Below are 22,167 nucleotides of genomic sequence, written 5' to 3'. Positions count from 1 at the left end.
GGAGGGGAAGAGTTCGTGGATATATATATCGAAAGGAAGGATGGCATGCAGCACACAGATGTATCCACAGTGGGCCCTTGCCTCGGAACCGTGAGGAATTATATCATCAGCAATGTTCCATCCCCAGAGGGATCTAAACCACCAGTTGATGCGTTGGCTGGCGGTGACTCGCTGCCGATCCTGCAGGCGTGGAGTGCGATGATTGTCCCGGGCAAAGAATGGTGGGATAAGAGCAATCTATAGTTAGGGACAATTGTAGGGCGAGAGGGGCACGCATCGAGGCACAAACATGTTCTGAATGCAGCAACAGGGCCCTACTTGCAGAGTATGCAGGTATCTCTCTCAGCTATTTTGTTCTTTTTCATTGTGCGAGATGATGATCGAGAGAGGGTGGAAAGAAGTAGAAAGTAGACAGGAAAAGGCGATGCGGTGAGCGTAAAGTAACCCGTACGGTATTGTCACTGTTTCTTCTGCCTGAGGTTCTTCGGCGATAACTGAAGGACTTCTTGAACTGTGATCACCTCCAATCCATCCTTTCTCCCCCTGCATATCTCTCGTGCTTCCTGTTATTTGTTCTTTCCCCTCCCCCACCCTCCCTCACCCTCCCTCTGCTATCAACCACTACGTTTTTCTACCACTCACACGCCTCCACACATGCTTCGACCATGGCTACGCCAATACCCCAGAGCTGCCCGCTCTCTCGCTCGTCCCCGTTGTCGCCAGTCCTATATCCCTCGGCCACGTTTGCTCCCCTCTGATGCCATCTCATCTTCTTTATCGCAGTCTCGAGTTAGGCATCTACAGACCTCCACCGCAGAGCCCGAGGACCGCGTTCCCCTACGAAAGCAGCTCAAACAAGGTGCCAAGGCCTTGAAGGCTCACAAGCGCCAGAGGAGGGAGAGCGAGGAAGCATCCCGGCAGAAATGGGAATTGACCGTGGGCATTGAGATCCACGCGCAACTTAACACCCAGTCCAAACTGTTCTCCAGTATGTGGATCCGTTTTGGGGGGTGGAGGGAACAAAGCCCACTCTGACCATCATCGCAAACCAGGTGCCTCGACGTCATCTACCGATCTTCCCAATTCCAATGTCGCTCTCTTTGACCTGGCCTTTCCGGGCAGTCAACCCGTTCGTTTACGAAGCCCTCATGAGACCAGAAGACCTCCGACGCTGAGTTGTTTTAGAAATTTCAAATCCCAACCCTCCTTCCTGCCCTGCGCGCTGCCCTGGCGCTGAACTGTGATATCCAGCCGGTCAGTCGGTTTGACCGGAAACATTATTTCTACCAGGATCAACCGGCTGGCTACCAGATCACCCAATACTATGGTATTATTCTGCCCTCCCGTTGTCCTCTCCCATTAATGGGGCCGCTCGGCTAACGCTTGGGCAGAACCCTTTGCACGAGCCGGCTACGTCGACCTCTTCAGCCACGACGGTATCGCGCCGGAAGATGGAGACCAGGTTCGCATTGGCATTAAGCAGGTCCAGCTCGAACAGGATACGGCCAAATCCCAAGAATACCCTCCCTCGACGCAACTACTAGATTTCAACCGTGTCTCCCATCCGCTTATCGAGATCATCACCATGCCCCAAATCCATACGCCCGCTACGGCTGCGGCTTGCGTTCGGAAGATCCAGTCCATTCTCCAGTCGTGTAGTGCCGTTACAACGGGTATGGAACTGGGAGGTCTCCGAGCCGACGTCAACGTATCCATCCGCCAGCGGGGGGAAGTCGAAGGCACCCATCAATACGGAGGAATCGGCGGTCTCGGCCAACGCACCGAGATCAAAAACTTGAGCAGTTTCAAGGCAGTAGAGGATGCCATCATCGCCGAAAAGAACCGTCAGATCGCCGTCCTCGAGAGCGGGGGAAGGGTGGAAGGGGAGACCCGCGGATGGACGATTGGAAGCACGGAGACGCGGAAGCTCCGAGGCAAAGAAGGCGAGGTAGACTATCGATATATGCCCGACCCCGACATTCCGCCGCTCTTTATTGGCGACGACCTCGTGGCCGAACTACGGGACACGTTGCCGGCGGCCTCGGACGAGCTGATCGGAGTGTTGAAGGATCCTGCATACGGTCTCCCCATCGAGGATGCCAAACCGCTAGTTGAGCTAGAAGACGGAGCACGGCTGGAATACTACCAGGACGTGGTGGATATCTTGCGCGATCTGCAGCAGGATCAGGATCCTAAAACTCGGGCAACTCTAGGGCGCGTAGCGGGTAACTGGGTTCTTCACGAGCTTGGAGGGTTGCTGACCAAAGCAGACCTGGCCTGGGATCTGGAGCGCGTTCCCGCACAGTCTCTCGCCGATATTATCGACCAGCTGCAGCGGAAACGAATCACCGGTCCTACGGCCAAGCAGGTATTGGCCATGGTGTTTGACGGTGACTCGCGGGCGGTCCCCCAGCTTCTGGAGGAGGAGAATCTACTCCTTCGTCCTCTTTCGCGGGAGGAGTACGTGGCTCTAGCCGAAGACGCGATTGCTCAGAACCCCCAGATGGTCGAGCAGATTCGCAGCAAGAACCAAGTGGGTAAGCTGGGGTGGTTTGTAGGACAGATGATGCGCACGGGGGAGAAAGGTCGCGTGGAAGCACCCAAGGCCGACGCGATTCTGCGGGAGCTTATCCTAGGGGACGGTCAAGGGCCATGAAGTGAGCCCGGTTCATGTATAGTAGTATAACTAGCTGGTGTCAGTGTTGTAGGATATATGGCATAGAAATGATACCCATTGGAACCCATGACACCCTTTGAAATCCACCGAATATTAAACCAAGGCGGGAAATAACCCGACGGATCATCGCCAGTTCAGCCGATAGTTATCATTCCCGCCGAAAACGATTGCTAATGGAAAATGGGGGGTGGAGTTGGAATTGTGACGCTATGGCGGGCGTCTCTCCTGGACCTGTACTTAGGGGAAGCCCGCGATCCCTAAAAGCAGGTCTTAGCGATCGTCCAAGAGAAAGGCGGACAGAGGGACCCACGGTCAGCCAGGCATTTAAAGCTGCCTTTCTTCACGAGTTCCCGTGGGTTTTCTTTCATTCTTTCTCTTCATTCTCTTCATTCATCCTTGATCTGTCGTGTCTTCGGTCTTCTCAGCTCATCTTCTCTTCGTTCCGGCGCATTCCCCCATCGCATTCGGACGGTATTTCTTCCTGAAACCTGAGGCAAACGGAAGGTCCACCGCCGCGGATCTTATCGCATCTCTCGCTAGTCCCCTTTGGGTTCCCCTTCTAGAAGCTTTTTCTCTTCTTTCTCTTCCCTTTCTCTTCTCTCCCCCTCCCCCCTCAATTCTCCATTCAATCTCCCCTCCATCTTTCTCTTCATCATGACTCAACCTTCCACTATCACCCAGCGCTTCCTCTCCAAGCCCAACAACCTGGGCGTTGTGGCCGTTGGTTTCAATGGAGGCCAGGTACGTTGTTCTGTGACTTTTCCTTGGCAGTGCCGATCATTCCGGCCGGCGTGCAATTTCTCAATGCAAAGCTCACCAATGATTTTGTGTCTTTCAGTGTCAATCCGGTGTCGAAGCGGCCCCTCAGGCCCTGATCGAGTCCGGTCTCCTCGATCAATTGCACGATGATCTGGGCTACGAGCTTGACTACGACCAGACGGTACACTACTACGAGAACCAGATCCCCGCCTCCGACCCCGACCACCGAGGCATGAAGAAGCCCCGGGCCGTGAGTGCCGTGACCGAGACCCTGAGCTCGCAGGTCTACGAGCATGCCAAGGAGGGCAAGCTCGTCCTGACGCTGGGAGGTGACCACTCGATCGCCATCGGTACCATCTCCGGAACCGCCAAGGCTGTCCGCGAACGTTTGGGCCGCGAAATGGCCGTGATCTGGGTCGACGCCCATGCCGACATTAACGTTCCCGAGATGAGTCCCAGCGGAAACATCCACGGCATGCCCATGGCCTTCCTGACTCGGTTGGCCCGCGAGGAGCAGAAGGATATCTTCGGCTGGTTGAAGGACGAGCATATCGTGAGCACGCGCAAGCTGGTCTACATTGGTCTGCGAGACGTGGACCGCGGCGAGAAGCAGTTGCTTCGGGAGCACGGAATCAAGGCCTTCAGCATGCACGACGTTGATCGGTAAGACTTTCCGCCCTCTCACTGGCCCTTCTAGCTCTCCCGGGATCGAATGACTACAACATGCATTCGACCGGGGGATAGGGTTGCATGCATACTCGCATGCATGCAGGATAGAGTCGCTAACCGCGAGACAGGTACGGCATTGGCCGCGTTGTCGAGATGGCTTTGGCACACGTCGGCAACGACACGCCGATCCATTTGTCATTCGACGTCGACGCGCTTGATCCGCAGTGGGCGCCTAGCACCGGCACCCCGGTGCGTGGTGGACTGACCCTGCGCGAGGGTGACTTCATCTGCGAATGCGTGCATGAGACGGGTAACCTGGTGGCCATGGACCTGGTCGAGGTCAACCCCAGCCTCGAATCGGTGGGTGCGTCCGAAACCATCCGCACCGGATGCTCGTTGGTTCGCAGTGCCCTGGGTGATACCCTCCTGTAAAGCGGCGTTGGGCGTATAAAACAGGGCTAGATGATTTCCTTTTTGTTATATGTTTGTAATATTCCCCACGGATATGAATTGAAACGAATGATAAAGTAGACTTTTTGGTACCTTAAAACGGTCGGACGTCTTGCCTGTCATCGATGTTGACACCCAATGCTCGTACCCAAGGCTGAAGTCAGGGGCTTGAGCTCTACTGCGTAGAATGGCCATACTGCATAGTCATTAACACTGGGTATTTTGAGAATGGGTGGATGCAAAATCGCTCATGCCTGCTCGCTGACACCACTAGATTGCGATAGATAGCTATAATAGTCATTGCTGTCGCATCAGACATAAGCTCATGGAACCAGCGAAAGTGATATCATTGTATCGATTGCTTGCAAAGAATCAAGGAATATCGGATTTCTGCACTTATGAACCAGAGATCCGTGCGGTCATTTTCACCTGGAAGTGGGTCTTTTAACGTTCTTACTTCTTAGTCTGGGACCTGATCTCATCGACAAAATAGTCGCTTCGTTGGTAATTGCAGCGATCGATCCGTCCCGGACGAGATCAAAGTCAAGTGGTCGTGGAATATGATCAATACTGGCCCTCGCCATGGTCGGATCTTAAATGAGAACAGCCAGATCAGAGGATAAAAAGGGCCTGCAGAACCCAGCTTAGACAGGTTAGACCCTCAAGAATAGATTGCGTTGACGATACTAAGCCATCGTCCGTCGCTTTAGCAGCCGTCGATCTTCCCCGCCACCGCAATTTCGCGCCTGCCACCTCATTTATGGCTTATGATGGATCAAAGAGCGGTTTCCATTCGGTCTGATTCTTTTCTCAATCGTGCATTTGTTTTCTTTGCTTTCTTTGTGCCTAGAATTGGACTCCCGAGCTTGCATGTTAGTTTGTTTAGATCGAGGAGAATTGTTTGCGAAAAAGAGCCGGACCCAGCTGGAAGCAAGACGGGGGAGACCCGCTGACATAAGGTCGACCAACGCATCAAAGCATCTCACGAGAATCAAGGGCAATTCTATTGATCTTCCCGACGAGGCCCAACGGGATCTCGATTTCCCCCCACTGGCTGGAGGTCGCCAGGGGATTACGGCGCCGATGCGCTGTTCTCTTCCATTCTTTTCTCCGCCTTTCACGCTGCTCGTGCCCGACAGCATCATCTTGATCGGTCTTGCTCTCCACGTCGCTATACCGCATTGACGTCCGGCATTCATATAATACTCGACACGCCAACCCTATATGCCAACAATCCAATATCGGAGACTACTTCTCATGCTGTCCGCAATCAATTCACCTGAATAGCCACTCAACTACAAACACACGCAAACCCGGCATTGTTTACCTCTTGCCACGTCCCCGAACTACATACTACAAGCAATCACTTCCACCTAGAGTGACGAACTATACACACCCACCATGGCCGTGCGACCCTATCGTCGCAGACGCTACCACTGGCCCGAACTCCAACTCAACATATGGATCATCATCGTCCTCGCCGCCTCCGCCATCTGTCTCGGCATCTTTTCCTGGTTCATGGTCGTGCAATCTGAACTAGAGCTCGGGATACCATGGTACGTTCTCCATCCAACCCAATGAATATCTATCTCTCTATACTATACTCTACTCTACTATACCCCTCCCCTTGCCGTCAAAATACTAACCAGCTGGACTCCAACAGGCTCTTCCCCTACATGACCGTCTCCGGCGCCCTTGGCGTCTTCTTCATCATCCTGATCCTGATCCTCGCCGCGCAACGCTTCCTCCTTCCCGGCATCATCATCGTCGGCAGCTTCATCCTCTTCGTGCTCTGGTTGACGGGTCTCATCGAGACCTCGCTCCAACTGTACGGCGTCGTCGGTAACGTCAACGATAATTGTAAAATCTACGTCGATGATAATCATTTCGGGGGCAATAATCTGCAGACTATGGCGTGGTTGACGCAGAGTACCATTTGTATGTTCTTCCCCTCTTTCATTCTCCCTTCGTCCCATATTGGCTTTAGGATTTTTGTTTTTAAACAAAAATTCGCCGACATATAACCCCCCCCCCCCCCCCCCCTATCTTCCACTCTTATATACCTGCGGCTACAGCGCAGCTGCATAAATTTCCGAAACAAGACTAATCAGAAATGGCCCACCTGATAGGTAATTGCTGGAAAACGGCATTTGCGTTCGAACTCGTCAACACGATCTTCTTTCTATGGATGATGATCATGTCGTGGCAGGTCAATCGCGATGTTTACCATTGATTGATCGTTTCCCTCCCCTGTCTCATCCTTGATTATTTCTTTCTTATGATTTACTTGATTTATTATCCTTTCTGGTTTGCTGGACTTGTAGTCCATCTAGACCACCCCTGCCTCCTTTTTTTTGGTCTCTTTTGGTCTCTTTTGGTCTCACTTCTCTGGGTATATGTCTGTATGTTTTCATGTTTTCATGTTAAATGAATTTACGAGGGTTATGTTGCCCGTTATTTACGTGATTTTTGCAAGCATGGCGTTTCTTGTTCTTATTCTTGTTCATCATTTTCATTTTCAAAAGAGCTTTTATTCAATGTACTTATAATGACCATGTGGTTGGCTTTATTTCCTGTTTCATTTCTCTGTGCTCATATGTTGATTCAAATTCAATTGAGATATATCCGAATTTAAATCACTAAGGTAGCTAGGTAGCTATTCATTCAAGATAAATACGATCACTCCTAAATACATCCCTGCCTAAAACTGAATCCCCTTCTGAATCTTTCACGTCACGTCAAAAGAAACTTGTAACCTAATAATAGCCAGGTAGAATCGACGAAGAGAAAGGAATCGAGGTGATCGATTATGTAGGACCTAACGCCATCGCTATGCGAGCATTGCATCGCAACTCATGTGCAACGAAACGAGCAAGCACGGAAGAAAAATCAAAACACGAAAAAGGTATGGACGTCGCTGGGCTTGTCTTTGTCTGTCTACTACTTGTCGGCGGAAGATGGCAGCTCCGCCGTAATAGGGGGGTCATAGTCCGGGTCGCTTTCCTCCCCAAAAGCCGCCATCATCTCCCGCTCCAGCTCGTCGTCGTCGTCCGCTGGGTCTTCTGGGAATCTGGCTGACGACTCTTTGGGTTCGGGCCGAGGCGTCTCGTCGTCGTCGTCGTCGTCACGCACGGTCAAGTCCTGAGACGACTCTGCGCTGGCCACGGCCCGTAGGCCGGTGCTTCGTTCATACGACCGTTTGATCCGCTGCGATAAGCGCGAGCCTTTCACGTCACCCCCGTCTTCGCCCTGACTGTCTTGATCTTCCGTGTCATCATCGTTATCACCTGGTCCTTCGCCGTGTTTTCGCTTCTTGCCCGGAGCCGCGGCTGTGGTGTCGTCCGCCAAGAAAGAGGATTCATTGTCGCTTTCGCTATCGTCGTCGCTTCCAAGGAAATCCTTCAGCTCCTCATGGATGGCGGCTTGCTCGTCGACATCATACCCAATTTGCGAGGTCTCGTCAAGCCCTGAGGATTTGAGGATGTCCTCCGTAGATTCCGATGCGCCGCCCTCTTCATCTGTCCAGAGCGTACCCGTTCCCTCGTCAGAAGATGACGGCCACGACGAGCCAGGGTCGATCGGCTCGCCTTGATCATCAGGGTGTACGGGAAGCAGGTACGGTGCCTCGTCCAACCGTTTCCACTGTGTCAGGCAATCCAGCAGCCATTGGGTCGTGACGATCTTGATTTTCGGATATCGCGTGGCTTCTCGGACCTTCTGGGTGCGATTTCGGCCAGCCACCAGGTGGGTGGTCCGGAGGTTGATGTTTTGGGAAATGGCGGCCCCGAAACTCTTCGTCCACAGAGAGATGTCCGCATTCTGGGTATCTGTCCCGAGAGGAAGAACTCCCGAGAACACCAGGACTACTCCACCAAGGATTCGGCGTTTGATTTGTGGCATGATATCCTTCACATCGGGAACCAACTTCAAATCCACACCCCTGTCCTTCGACGGCGTCTTCTCACCTCTCAGAGCCGCCACCCTTCCACCCAATGCCCCCAGGCGCTTCTTTTCATACTCCTCGAAGAACTGCTTATGTACTTGCTCAAGTCGTCCTTCTAGCTCGAAAAGCTCCCGGTCATGGTCCTCCAGTAAATGATGCCGCTGCTTGCTAGGATCTTGCGACTCATCCACGCTCGTAGACGAATCGCTGCTCTCGGCCGCATCGTCCTCGGCATCCAACTCCTTTTGCTTTTGCAGCAACGGGCGATCCTCGACCTGGTGCATGATCGTTTCCTCCTGCGCATCACTCTGCTCTTGCAACAACCTCGGGTTGTCTCCTCCGCCCATAGTCACTAATTGTTCCAATGTCGACACCTGCTCATTCGGCCCCGCCTTTGTCGAGGTCCCATTGACATGATATTGTTCCAATGGGGCCGGTTTGGGAGCCGGAGGGGCCGGCTTTGGCGCTTGGTTTTTGGCTTCTAGCTCTTGCTTCTTCGGAAGAAAACTTGAATTTATGTCTCCGATGCCAACAAAGAAATCGTAGGGAGACACCTTGATGAGGTTAGGACTCCAGCGCCAAACATCCCCACGGTCATCAATAATGACCACCATCTTGGTGTCCACGGGAAACAGGCGATGAAGGTTCTTTGCGGTCAAGCTGCCACTCTCGTCGCGACTGAGGATGCGATCCCCAAACAAATTCCGATCAGGGTCAATGATACTTGCGATGTGCTGTGCATACGCTCTAGTGCCCATAGTGTAGATATGCAGCTCGTAGAGCTCCGCGACATTCTGCAAAAATGACTCTAGTCCTGGTCGTAACTTGACATAGTACCAGCATCCGCGCATTCCCGGGCCATCGTCCACTAGCTGAAACGCTCGAACATCGCTCAGGGCCTGATGGTTTGGGTTGTCTTTGTCTTCCATCCATTCTCCAACGGTCGGATCAACAGTAGCATGGATAATTGTTTGGTCAAGATCCACCACGAGCGAGAGCTTCCGATTCGACAGAAGACGGCGCTTGGCGTCTTCCTCCACCCGAGTAGCTTCCCTCTCACTCACAGTGAGTGCCGTATTATCGTGGGCCATCTGAATGGGGGCGCGCATCGAATCCGTGACTTCCGTGTTATACGTCGATCTAGAAGTCGAACAAGTTAGATCATCTAAACCAGATAACCAAGCATTGTATCATCACAATATCCCTCTTGCACTTACTCGGTCATATCTTTTCCACATTCTGCGCAGAGTCCTCCAAACTGGACCTCGTGAGCGCATGGCTCATCGACCTCGACGACGTCGAAACTAACCCCACATGTCAGCGAGCATGATCACGTCCGCTCTGTCCCGCCGAGCAGAGCGAGCCACGAGTCCAAGACTTACGGTCCGTTGATAACATCACCCTTCTGAACCTTCCACTGGACGATTTCTCCATCGACGGTTGACTCGAATTTGGCCGGAAACTTGCGCAGAACTTGATGCTTGTTGCCCAATATATCACCCTCCGTCACAGTCGTTTGGTAGGAATACCAGAATATCGCCTCGTCCCTCTCCACCGCATCGCCGGGCTCTTTGAGCAACGACGTTACGGTGATCGGGTAATGAAGGCTAGACGGTAGACGCAGAAGCATGCTCCTGGGCCAGCCTGGCTCGTTTCGTTCCTAGTTCTCTTCCCCCAATTTCCTCCAAAGTAGCTGGAAGATCCCCCACGGTCGGCCAATATGGGATTTAGTAAAGAAAAGAATTGAGTTGTGAGGTTGGTAGCAAGCTGAGATGTGTCGGGGTCGACGGCTATGGAGCCATACCCGAGGCGTGCCAATCACGGATTAAAGACGGAAGCTGGCGAAACTCAATCCGACCTATCCGAAAGGAAAAGTTCAGTAGACTAAGATTGTGGTGTGACGCCTATCGGTAAACAAAAGGATCCGACGAGGTCTGACGTGACTGGGGTGAAAGCGTAGCTCAGATTAAAAAAGGTAGGAAATTTGCCACAGGACGCGACAAGAGCACGAGACAAGGGAAGAAAGAAAACAGAAGAGAAAATTGGAATGGGAGAGCAACCAAAGCGCCACCGATAGATAATGGGGTCACAGATATATCTGAAGAGTCAGGATGGAGGGGTGAGCCAAAGAAAGAAGGTGGTGGTGATGATGATGGAAAAGGCCGCGTGAGGAGCCGTGAAAGAAGGTCGGCTGCCAAGCAAGGCAGCAAGAGAGTTCCAGTTGGGCGGTCGGCTGCCCGTGCGGGGCCAGACAAAAGAACCCCGACTTGGCCCAGACCCGTCCAAGGGTCTGTCTTTCATGGCTCCCTTTGTTTGCCTGGATGAAGAGCGTCGCTCCACTCTTGACAGGGCCAGGGTCCTCTACATAGTAGGCACTGTATGCTATAGGTACTAGGTACTCAATGTGCGGCGGCCCCCTTAACAAGCCTCGGTTATCTCGCGGGTCAGAGCCCATGCTGGTATTCATAGCCCCCATCAAAAGAGGTCGCTTCGATTGGAAGAATAAAGAGTCATCAACATTTAGTTACTCGGTGACAAGGAAGCTAAGACTAACGAACTAAGGGTATGCCACACGAGGATTACCGTTTCGAAATAGCAGAATGCACATCACTCGCAACATAACTCTCTTCCCCTACCCCGAATCCTCCAGAGGGAAATCCAGGCACTAAGACAACGCAAAACAAGAAAATAGGCCAGCTACAAAGGGGACATATGCATACTCAAGAACCACGCGATGCGGAACCAAAGCATGTCATCGTCGGCATAACATTTATTTGGCCTTGGCGAGACCAACGGCACCGTTGTCAAGGTCATACACGCTGTACCATTTCCTCAGGAACGCATCACCAAGGATGGCCAAGGGACCAACGGGCTCGGGGAAATCCATGCCGATGAAAGCGCTGATGCAGGAGCCCTGGACCTCCAGGGTATAGTCGTAAGGAGTGATCGTGAAGTCGTGGCCACTCAGAGTGAAGGTGAGGTCGGGCAAGGACGAACGCTTGTCACACTCGATCGAGTACTGACCAGAGAAGCCCTTCTTAGCGCCGATTTCCTTGTTGCTAGGTGGATGTTAGCAGACGAATTACACATGAGAACAAGAATCAAGTCAACACTCACAGGAGCTCAGCAAGCGTGGAAGGCAGAGCAATGAGGGAGGTACCCGTGTCCAGGATGACACCGGTGTTCTCGAGCTCAGCCTTGTTGTCACCGAGAGCAACAGCATCAAACTCAACCTCCCAGTACGCCTTGCGGCGAAGAGGGATCTTGGTCAGTTCACCGGTGTAGTGGTCCTTGTCAACACCACCAAAGGTGACCTCGGAGCGGTCACCTTCCTTGTTGGCGTCTCCCAGATAGAAAGCAAAGACGCCCTCGTCAAGGAGATCCTGGTCCAGCAGGTTGTAGAAAGGAGGGACAATGTGGTTGACGGAGATGGTGTCAAATCCCAGTCCAAGGATGCCGTCGAAGCGACCGAAGGCAAAAGCAAGGCCGGGCTCGCTGGTTGCCTCGGCAAACAGCTGATCCTCGATCTTCAGATCGCCGATTTTGACGGTGTCCTGAGAGACGTATCCACTCAGGCTGCCGGATCCATATCTGATCTCGAACTCGCTGCCATTCTTCTTGTGCGAGGACGACGCAGACGAGTCATACTTGTTGTGCAGATAGCAGGCGATGGAACCACACTCCGAAGAAGGGACCCAGAGGTTGGAGCTACCGGTGTCCAGGATGACCTTGAATTTCTGAGGGGGCGTGCCAATCTCGATCTCAGAGAAGTCTGGAGTTGGTCAGTATCTCCTGACAAGCCGGAGCGGGCAGATGGCCTTACATTGAGCATTCAAGAAGTTATCGACGAGCACGTCGTGGCGACCCATATCATTCACGGGGCTGTTCTGGAACATCTGCTCATGAACAGTGGGACGGATACCCATGTACTTCTGACCCAGCGCCTGCACATGGGCGTCGATGTTGTGGGTGTACTGTTAAAACCATCGATGAGCAAATCATCAAACCAATCTGGACAGATTACGAGAATTTGGTCGTGATGGAAATCCCCGACAGTGCTGGACTCACCAATTGTTCCGATAGGGGGACTTTGTTGAGCTTCAGCTTATGAACCTCGGCGGAAGCATAGCTCAACAGCGCGGAGGCCGTGAGCAAAGAGGCCGACTTCATGGTGGGCAACAGAGACGGTAGTTTAGTGAACGACGGGAACTGGAATAAAGATCGTCTCTATGGATAGGAAGGACGATGGGTAAGGTAACGATGAGATGAAGAGAGGATGGAAAGGGAAGAGAGAACGCGGAGGGAGCGAGGTCGGGGCAGGGAGAGAGAGGTGAGATGAGTCGGTTGCGGAGCGACCTTGCCTAGCTGCGGAGCCGGCCAATCATGGTGCCCCAGGCTGCGTCATTCGACTCGGGGGATCATCACGGGTGCATCACTTGACTGCTGACTGTTCGGCCAAGTCCACGACTCCAGGCACGGCCAACAAGGTAGCAAGCGCCCGACTGACCAGCTCACAGTAGGTACAGAGTACATACACCGCAGTATGTTAAAGGAGCGAGGATCTTCGGCGTGGCCATACCTGAGTAGTTACTCTACATTCTCTTCCCCGTCTTGGGCTCATTATCACGCGATTGAGCTGTTATCTTAGCCCATTATCAACTAGTCATTTTTATCTATCGAACTACCCGGCAGAAGCCGCTGCCGATGATGTAAGACCTTCCTAAGGTCCCCGACTTACTAAGCCACTAGCCTGGCGCTTGTCTGAGGATGCCGGGCGAGACACCTAAATCTTTACGGTCTACTCCGTTTTCCGCAGTGAGTCTACGGATACATCTCACGGAAAGACATGCAATACACCGGCCATATTCCTATATAAGTGGAAGCCTAGACCTTGATGATACAACTGATAACCCCCCATTCGCCATGCACATGTCCCATTTCCTTTCAACGCGTTAATTACCGACCGTTTCCGGTTTAGCGGTAGAACTCCAGCCTGTAGGGTAAATATTAGTCTCATCAAAAGTACATAACGAGATCGAAGGGGAGTCACGTACCTGTCTGCTTCCTGGCCCGTCTTGACCTGGGCGGAATAGGCGTCCTCGAGATCGGATTGGATGATGTTGTACCGGTTCTTTCGCACAGCCCGGAGGCCGGCCTCTTGCATAATAGCAGCAATAACGGCACCCGACAGGGGCTCGTTGCGCACGATCAGGGAGTCCAAGTCAACTTCCGGGGAAAGAGACATCTTGGAAGCAATGGTCGAGAAGATCAAGCGACGTTCCCGTCTGTCACGCAGCGACGGAAATTCGATCTTACGATCCAGACGACCCGGACGCAGCAAGGCGGGATCCAGGGTATCTGCTCGGTTGGTGGCCATGATGACCTTGACGTTGCTCGACTGTTCGAAACCATCCATCTGGTTCAGCAACTCCAGCAGAATTCGCTGAACTTCACGGTCGGCACCTGTCTGGGCATCGAAACGCTTGGTGGCGATGGCATCGATTTCGTCGATGAAGATAATCGCGGGAGAGTTCTCCCGGGCCATTCTGAATACGTCACGGACCATACGAGGTCCTTCTCCCAAATACTTCTGGACGAACTCGGAACCGTTGACGCGAATAAAGCTGGCGGTCGTGCTGTTGGCCACTGCCTTGACCAGCATGGTCTTACCGGTACCGGGGGGGCCGTATAACAGGACACCACGAGGGGGGTCAATACCTGCGACAGGGTCAGCCACAACGATGCTTTTCCATCCCTACCCATCCAACTCACCAATTTGTTTATAGAGGTCGAAGTGCGTCAAAGGCAGTTCGACCGCCTCCCTGATCTCCTGCTTTTGCATGTCAAGACCACCAACATCCGCGTACGACACATCCGGCTTCTCGTTTTCGCCAAGCATGGCAATAGAAGAGTCTGCCTCCGGGGGGAGGATATCAACGAGGGCATTGGAGTGGCGATGGAGGGCGACCGAGGATGACGGCTTGAGCTTTTCGCGATCGAGCGTGGACAAGATACGGACGACATAATTCGAACCGGTCGACGACTGCACAATCCCAGTACTATAACAGAAAATTCGGGGTTAGTCTGTAAATTAAGAGCCGGCTCGTTTGGAAACAAACTTCTGATCAATAGCTTCCATGAACTGGCCAATGACCAAGGGAACACTCTGTATCCGCTTGATTTCCTCCTGTGCGCGAACAAGCTCTCTCTTCAAGCTCCTATTTATTAGACGTATTGATTAGTCGGTGTTCTTAAAGCGATGGGGGCGTAAAGATAGCTTGTACCGTTGCTCATCCTTGATGTACTCCTCCTGTAGTTGAATGTACCTAGCGGCAGCTGTCAGTATGGACTGTGAGAAGATGGCAGGTGTCCAGCATACTCTAGGTGTCTTTGGAGTTTCTTAAGCGTGGCGTATTCATCACCTCCATCATTTGCCGTGCCCTCGATGGATTCTATGTTGGGAATAGTGTCCAATGGAGCTGACTTGGTATAAGGCGTGACGTTGTTCGCCGGGCTCTCCACGGCGACGTCTCCCATGATGAAATTTGAATAAGACAGAGAGAAGAAACGTATCAGGCGCTTTGACTTGCGTACAGAGTGGGCGAACGGGTTGGGATAAGGTGGCGAGGATAGGTAGCTGGAGTGCGTTGTTGAACGAGCTGGAGGCTTCCAGGATGACTTGCCGGGCTCACGTAGCTTACCAAGTTCGGTCACGTGATGTATCACCGCTGCCGCGAGGCATCATCTTCTGCCCGAGTACTCGGTTTCAATCCACTGCATAGCAAAATTCTTTAGATCCCTACGGAGTATGTCAGATGGCAGCTGCAGCCAACTTTTTGGGAGTCTACCAACAAAATTTATGCCTAAATTCTTTTGCTAACAGAGTATGAAAACTTCAAAATCACAATTACTAGCTCTACTACAGGCGCCGAATGTTATTTATTATTCTAGGATATCCGACAGGAGTAATCTCTTGGTTTGGGAGAATAATTATCCACTTGAAGCTGTCTAGACACTGTACGTGGTCTGGTGTGTATAATAATTTCAGGGGTGCTCTGTAACATCAATTTCGTGGCGCAATTAAATATATAGTTGCAGGAAATTATGATTCACGTCGGACAATGACGGCAGCGAGGTGTTCTAACTCACGACTCGGTCTAGACTGGTAAAAACAGTATTAAACAGGATCCGGTGGAATCAGAATCATCCTCTTTACCACAACCCTTGGAAATCCCTACAGCAGCTACCCCATACCGTGTTCCATTCTTAATTTTACACTGATGCTCCACGGAACCGATCCGGGTCTCCACGAAGTGGCCAATCACCCAGTCATTTAGTGCGTCGTCAGGACGTGGCAGGTGGGACAATGGGATGTCCATAAAGATGGGAAGAAAAGGGGAAAGAAAGAGGGGTTTAAATTCAAATTCAAATCAAACTCAATACAACAATTAATAGGTAGACCTCCCCCCTCAGCGACAGAAAGGGAAGCGGAAAAAGAAAAGAAAAAATCACAATCCACCGAAAGGGATCTGTGCAAGGGTGGAAAGATATCTAGCGAGTGTCAATGGATCTAGCGGGCGACAAATAATGCTCATCCATACCGTACCTACTCAGATTGGGCGATTCATTCGGTGGGCTTTACCTCAGCAGTTTATAAGAGCAGCAGACGCCCTTTTCCCCCCAGTCACCGGGGCGATTTTTCTTTTCTCTTTTGCTCTTATTTCTGTTATCTTTGATTTCCCACGAGTTGGCTCCTCCCATCCCAGGGAGTCATCTTGGATTTGCTCCTCTTGATTTCTATCGCATGATGCTTCTTTTCGTTTCTGATCGAGGCCCCTCATGTATACAAGATAAACTAATCTACCAGCCGCGTTAACCTAGCCGAATATCTGTTCGGTTTGGCGAGAGAAATAATTCTCTCGAGTGTTGCATAAGATGAATCAATCGCATTTGCAAGATGTTTAGCAACTGCAACCTGATCAACACAAAGCCAGAAGGACATGCTAATTTCTAACAATTGCTATCACTCCAACCCCAACCCCAAACCACTAACTACCTAACTAACTAGTAGTTAACCGGCGCCCACCACTGACTCCAATAAACCACCCGTTTTCCCGCAACTAATGAGAAAGCTCCAGGGTCGTTGACTGCATATCGGAATTCAGCTCTCAGTCTGTGAGAAATAATATTTCTTTTCACAATGCGAGCTGCGACGAGAACCTGCCGGTCCCAGGCCGGAGGGACGAAGAGAAGCAGGATTATTCTCCCGGCCGTGTAACTTAGCACCAACCGTGTTTAGGCGCTTAGCTAATCGCCGGTCAGCTGCCGCCCGATTCCGCCTGCCGAATTCCTCCTGACCTGAGTTGACCTGACTTGCTTCCTCCCCTTCGCTCTGCGACTACTGGTAAAATAACCCTACTAGGGAAGGTTTTGTACGTACCTTTTCCCTTAGAAGTTCCGCTTTGCTCCTCAGTTTTTCTTGTCCTTACTTTCCTCCCTCTTCCTGAGGTGTCTCGACTCTCGACTCTCATTCCCTCTCTTGCTACTCTCCACGCCGGTCTCCATTCCTCCCCTTCCCACCTTTCCGTGCCTCCACTTTCTTTTGCTTTCAAAGCGATCTCCTTCGCTCACCAAAGTACGGAGTGGAAAAAAAAGGCCATTAAAAAAAAATTAGAAACCCAAGAATTTAATACCAACCTCCGGCGCTTCCTATTCCAACCCGGTGCGGTTTTACTAGGTACGTATGCCTTTTCCTCCCCGCCTCTGCTCCAATGATTGGATTTTGCCTGCTTTCTCCTTCCCACGCCTCTCCCGTTATGGCCACGCACCACGACCGGCCACGCACTCATGCTGCGAACCGCGATCTCTCTTTTTGGGCTTATCCTTTATCTTTTTTTTTTTTTCTGTAATTTTATTTCTGTTTTATGCCTTGACTTCTTCATTCTTTGCATTGTAACCTACAGCCGTTTATACTACTGTTTTCCATGACTCCCTTCCCCGCGAGTCGTTGCTTTCCCCCCTCTGCACCAATGCTGATGGGACAGTACTTTAGTACTTCCACTCATTTTCGGCCAACGGCGCGTAAGGTCCCGTGACCTCTCCCTCCTCGCACTCTTTCTTGCGCCCTCCAACCGCTGCTATTTCGGGACCGGCTTTCATCCGCTTGTGAGTCGGCACATAGTTATCCAGCCTTGTCGGTATGTACATTATATTTGTCCCATTACTATGTTGCAAACACTTCCCCCTTCCTGCTTTGTCCCTGGATGCACCTCTCGCATTATCCCTCCCCTCCCCGCCTTGAGGTCGCGCTGCCTTGGTGCGCTCGTTGTTTGCCTCGCCTCACTCGTGTCGCAGACTCCGAGCGCGACCTAGGCCCGCCCCCATAGTCGACGCGTTCATATCCCATCCCCTAATTGCATTCCATCCATTCTCAGCGTGCTCTCTTGTTGCTTCTGGGATAATGGGTTTTATGCATCGATTTGTGTCGATCGTATATTGACCGTTCAACCCTGGTGTGTGTCACAATTTCTGACAGCTCTCCTAAACCTGCAGATGGGTTGGTAAAACCACACGACATGAATGCCTGGCTAGCCGACGGCTCGAATCTTCCCAGCCATGATAATGGTGCTTTTCATCAGGCGACCATTGATCCTTCAACAGCATTTCTCCATGCATCCCCCACTCCCGACCCTAACCAATTCCAACGCATGTTCAACGGCGTGCCGCGAAATGCCTCTCCCGGCTTCCACAACCCTAATCAGGTGATTCCGTCCAAAAGGCCTCGGCCGGAGGATGGCATCTCCATGTCTCCCAGACAGGCACCGGGCGGGATTGCTGCGTCGCGATCGCAAACACCTCACCAAGTCCCTTTCCCAGGATACCAAGGACCGGCGAACGGGACTCCGCAGTTTGCTCCGCACCCGGCCCAGTATCAACATCTGCCGCAAGGAGCCACCCCAAATGTCACCCAGTCTCCGATTATGCAGGACTTCGACCAACATGGCGTGCAAAGGATGGGAACGGCTTCTCCTAGCCCATTTTCGCCCGCGGGTCCCCATATTGGCCAGCAGATGTCGCCGTCGCAACCGGATCACCCGAGCAGGGTGAACACGCCACAGAACAATTCGTTCATGCCCGGTCAGCCATTTCCTCAGGGCATGGGGCCGCAGTTTTCGCCGGCCGGCGCCATGTCGTCCGCGGCGGTCCAAGCCCCAATGCAAGCGCATTTCGGTGGCATGCCACAGGGATACCAGCAGGCAATGGCCGCTCAACAGCAACAGCAGCGAATACATGCTATGCAAATGCAAAATCAAGGCCGGCCGATGAACATGAACCCAGCGATGGCTGGGCGCCCTGTTGCCGCGGGGATGAACGCAATGGCAAACCCCCAACAGATGGCGGCCATCCGACAGATGCAGCAAACCATGTCAAAACCTCCCAATCCTGAAGGGTTCATGAGGTCCTTGCAGAAGTTCATGATGTCGCGGAATATGCCTCTTGACCTAAACCCGATTGTATGCGGTCGTCCAATCCATTTGGTACAGCTTTACGCCACTGTCATGAAATTAGGCGGGTCTAAGAAGATATCGGCCACGAACATGTGGTCCGTTATCGCCCAACAACTCCAGTTCCCACCGATGCAATTTCCAATGGCCGTGCAAGAAATTCGTGACCACTACCAGCGAAATCTCGCTGCTTACGAGCAGGCGTTTCTCAATACACAGCAGAAACAATTCGCAGATCAGATGCAGCAGCAGACGTCACTACCTCGTCAGCCCACCGATCAACCCGGGATGCAATTCCAGTCGCCCGCTGTCAAACCCCCACAGGCGTTTGAGACTCCGCAGCAGATGGGCCACCCCTCTCCTAGTACCGCCTCGGTATCCAGCAGTGTACAGAACAGCGCCTCAAACGGTTTCGCAACCCCGACGCCGGTCAAAGGTCCGAACAAACAACAGCCTCAACATCGACTCAGCGTTCCCCGCCAGTCTCAACCGCCAGCCACGCCACATGACCCTACCGGACAAGTACCGGCGCAGTCTCCTGCGCAATCCGGGAAGGGCTCTGTACCCGTGCCGGGAAAACCCGGCGAACAATTTGAGCAATCTTCCAATATGCCTTTGAAGCAACCCATCGAGGATCCTTTCAAGCCTATGGTCCTACCGGAAAACAATCTGCATGGACCGATTGCCGTGGATGAAATGTATCAGCTTGGGGAAGATATCTCAAGGCTAAAACCCAACGTTCCTTCGTTTGCGGAACTTGGTGTCATTGATATCCATGCACTCACAATGAGTATTAAATCTGGAATGCATGCGGAGATGCGCATGGCACTAGATACTCTGGCATCTATCTCTTGCGAACCGGCGATTCAGATTTCGTTGGACAACTGCGATGACCTAGTCGAAAGCTTGATCGAATGTGCAGAAGATCAGACCGAGTTTCTTGCTGAACATGCTGCCGAGGTCTCAGATATGATGCTGCTTCCCTCCTATGAAGAGATCACCCGAGGGTGCCAATCAGAGTGGACATCCCTGGCGGATACTCCTGAATTTGGAAGTCTTGAATATGAGCTAGATCGAGCTGTGGATAGACTCATTTGCATTACAACCATTCTGCGCAACTTTTCATTCACCGAGTCCAACTTTGGAATTCTCTCAACACCTCCCGTTATACAGTTTATTTCTACCATCATCCGCTATCTGGGAACCCGAAACATGCTCCTGCGAACTCACCAAAATACGTTGGACTTTATGAAGGACACAGTGATTTATCTAAGTAACTTGGCCCATACGGTTCAGTTACCGAGCAAGGAAGAGGCACTTTGCCTTCTACATTTCCTCTTATCCTTTGCGCCATTTCCAGGTCCGACATTGGGACCGGAGGGTGTCATGTTCACGGCATACAACCCATCCATTCACAAATACACTCCCGCGGCAGTGGATAGCTTAGCAAAGCTACTGGCCCGAGATGAACCCAACCGAACGTTTTTCAGAACGATATTTGTTGGTGATGGTGGAGGAAGCCCTCAGATGGAGCTACTCACACGGTCATTTGCGCTTGCCATTTGTCCAGTTCCCGATCAGCCTCGGAAGCCTCTTGCTATAGCTGATGCTCGCAAAGTATTCCTCATGCAAGGGCTATTGGCTGCGGATATCCTCAGTGGGTTCGCTGACGGGACCATTGCCAAAGCATGGCTTGAATCTATCGATGGGTTTGCTATACATCTGCTTCGACTGTCTTGCCTATTAAGTACGGAACGTGTTCCTCCCACCCAGACCAATACCCGCCAGTCCCATGCCGCAAGGGGACAAGCCGAAGCCGAAGCTTCCGCCTATGGCTCGATTATCAACCGGGGCTTAGGTATTCTACGGCGACTGGCCGAGAAGTCAATACATGTTGATACGAACTGTGCCCTGCGATTTCCTTCCGGAATCATCCCCAAGAAAGAAAGCTTACTCGGGGCCCTGCTGATGCCGAATGTGGATCCCGGCGTTGTTCGGCAGTTAATAACATATGCGCGGTTGGCGGAGTGATCTGGAATGGTTTGGTTATAGTTGGTTCATCTTTTTACAAACTCTTTCTCATTTTGGTTACTTCTAGCGAAGGCGAAGATCTTACACCTCTCCCAAGATGCCTTGTTGATGTTTGCTTCTGTCATGTCTTCTATTCACATTGATTAAACTATTTATTTACAATTTTCCTTTCAGTTTATTTCTTGGTTTACGTCCTTTTTTTTTTCGTGGCCGGCGCCGGTGGGAAGATTACGAGAGGCGTGAACATTGTGTATCATCGTGGTTATCACTCCTTGTACAATGCTCAATACCCTCGGGCGCAAGATCATGCATGATGTCTAAATGGGTAAATTTCATATCCTGATACATATCTCTGATTTTCTTGGACTCTTTCGCTATCTTGCGACTTCTTCATCCGCAGTTCTCATGCATCCATTTGGAGACTGCTGATATGGTGCTCCTTTGGGTCCGACTCATGGAGTATCCCTTCCAGCGGTTTAATGGATAGACTTGATATGAATATATCAAATTGAATTCTGGAGAATTAAGACTAGAGCATAACAGTAGCGACGGACGGGAATGTCTAGCAGATACGATTGGTTGGAAACCTTGATTACACGCCTGGCATAGTTTCTTCGCCCATTAAAACCAGATCAATTGTCGATATTAGCCACAGAATTAGCACAAAAGCAACCGTAAAGTCATTGGACATGTACAGGATACAGAGAGTCGCGCGACAAGAGCAGCAGAGATGAGATCAGAGAAATGAGAAAGAAAAAGGAGGAAATGCCAGAGTGCAGAAAGCCAGTCAACACCTCCCCGACAACACGAATGAGACTGAAGAAAAGCAGCAGAACACCGACACAAGAGAAAAAATAATACACAATAAATGAGAATGGTAGAGAAGAGAAAAAGAATTATCGATGGAGTTCTCAATAGCTGGCCCAATAGCTTCAACTTTGCGGCTTATCCCCTCTTAGTTTCTCGTCCTTGGTTCTTCTTTTCCTGCCGTCCTTTTTAACCTTGGTGAGAGTCTTTGGCCCATCGCTGGTGTGTGATGTTTTGGTATGACTAAGACATTATGCCTCTCGTTCGTTGCCTTTGTTTGTTTTTTAGGGAGATGGAAAATCGACGTTTTGAAGGTAGTTGCGAAA

At 51.6% G+C, this 22,167-nt stretch overlaps 7 protein-coding genes across 7 annotated transcripts; 4 read left to right on the top strand and 3 right to left on the bottom strand.

The window, feature by feature from the left end:
* Positions 1–654: 654 nt before the first annotated feature.
* Positions 655–2,656, top strand: KD926_007209 (glutamyl-tRNA(Gln) amidotransferase subunit PET112; the record flags this gene model as incomplete). The annotated part of the gene is made up of 4 exons (XM_053100041.1): positions 655–988; positions 1,053–1,129; positions 1,186–1,327; positions 1,392–2,656. The coding sequence occupies 4 exons, from the start codon at positions 655–657 to the stop codon at positions 2,654–2,656; spliced, it is 1,818 nt and encodes a 605-aa protein (XP_052956236.1).
* Positions 2,657–3,331: 675 nt separating this feature from the next.
* KD926_007208 (arginase) lies at positions 3,332–4,537 on the top strand (the record flags this gene model as incomplete). Its single annotated transcript, XM_053100040.1, has 3 exons — positions 3,332–3,418; positions 3,516–4,099; positions 4,234–4,537. 3 exons carry the CDS (start codon positions 3,332–3,334, stop codon positions 4,535–4,537), a joined length of 975 nt encoding a protein of 324 aa, XP_052956235.1.
* A 1,419-nt stretch (positions 4,538–5,956) lies between these two features.
* KD926_007207 (uncharacterized protein) lies at positions 5,957–6,788 on the top strand (the record flags this gene model as incomplete). Its single annotated transcript, XM_053100039.1, has 3 exons — positions 5,957–6,111; positions 6,219–6,493; positions 6,685–6,788. The coding sequence occupies 3 exons, from the start codon at positions 5,957–5,959 to the stop codon at positions 6,786–6,788; spliced, it is 534 nt and encodes a 177-aa protein (XP_052956234.1).
* Positions 6,789–7,495: 707 nt separating this feature from the next.
* On the bottom strand, positions 7,496–10,128 carry fcpA (protein-serine/threonine phosphatase; the record flags this gene model as incomplete). Its single annotated transcript, XM_053100038.1, has 3 exons — positions 7,496–9,638; positions 9,716–9,802; positions 9,881–10,128. 3 exons carry the CDS (start codon positions 10,126–10,128, stop codon positions 7,496–7,498), a joined length of 2,478 nt encoding a protein of 825 aa, XP_052956233.1.
* Positions 10,129–11,268: 1,140 nt separating this feature from the next.
* KD926_007205 (aspartic endopeptidase Pep2) lies at positions 11,269–12,668 on the bottom strand (the record flags this gene model as incomplete). The annotated part of the gene is made up of 4 exons (XM_053100037.1): positions 11,269–11,557; positions 11,616–12,270; positions 12,322–12,472; positions 12,567–12,668. The coding sequence occupies 4 exons, from the start codon at positions 12,666–12,668 to the stop codon at positions 11,269–11,271; spliced, it is 1,197 nt and encodes a 398-aa protein (XP_052956232.1).
* An 804-nt stretch (positions 12,669–13,472) lies between these two features.
* rpt3 (proteasome regulatory particle base subunit RPT3) lies at positions 13,473–15,035 on the bottom strand (the record flags this gene model as incomplete). The annotated part of the gene is made up of 6 exons (XM_053100036.1): positions 13,473–13,491; positions 13,553–14,216; positions 14,271–14,557; positions 14,618–14,716; positions 14,783–14,824; positions 14,878–15,035. 6 exons carry the CDS (start codon positions 15,033–15,035, stop codon positions 13,473–13,475), a joined length of 1,269 nt encoding a protein of 422 aa, XP_052956231.1.
* A 3,038-nt stretch (positions 15,036–18,073) lies between these two features.
* KD926_007203 (putative ARID/BRIGHT domain protein (SWI1)) lies at positions 18,074–21,034 on the top strand (the record flags this gene model as incomplete). The annotated part of the gene is made up of 1 exon (XM_053100035.1): positions 18,074–21,034. One exon carries the CDS (start codon positions 18,074–18,076, stop codon positions 21,032–21,034), a length of 2,961 nt encoding a protein of 986 aa, XP_052956230.1.
* Between the last annotated feature and the right edge of the window lie 1,133 nt (positions 21,035–22,167).

This window comes from Aspergillus affinis, assembly GCF_023601865.1.
Source record: "Aspergillus affinis strain CMG 70 chromosome Unknown NODE_40_length_256409_cov_85_802654, whole genome shotgun sequence".
Lineage (NCBI taxonomy): Eukaryota > Fungi > Ascomycota > Eurotiomycetes > Eurotiales > Aspergillaceae > Aspergillus > Aspergillus affinis.
This window is presented reverse-complemented; position numbering and strand designations above follow the sequence as displayed.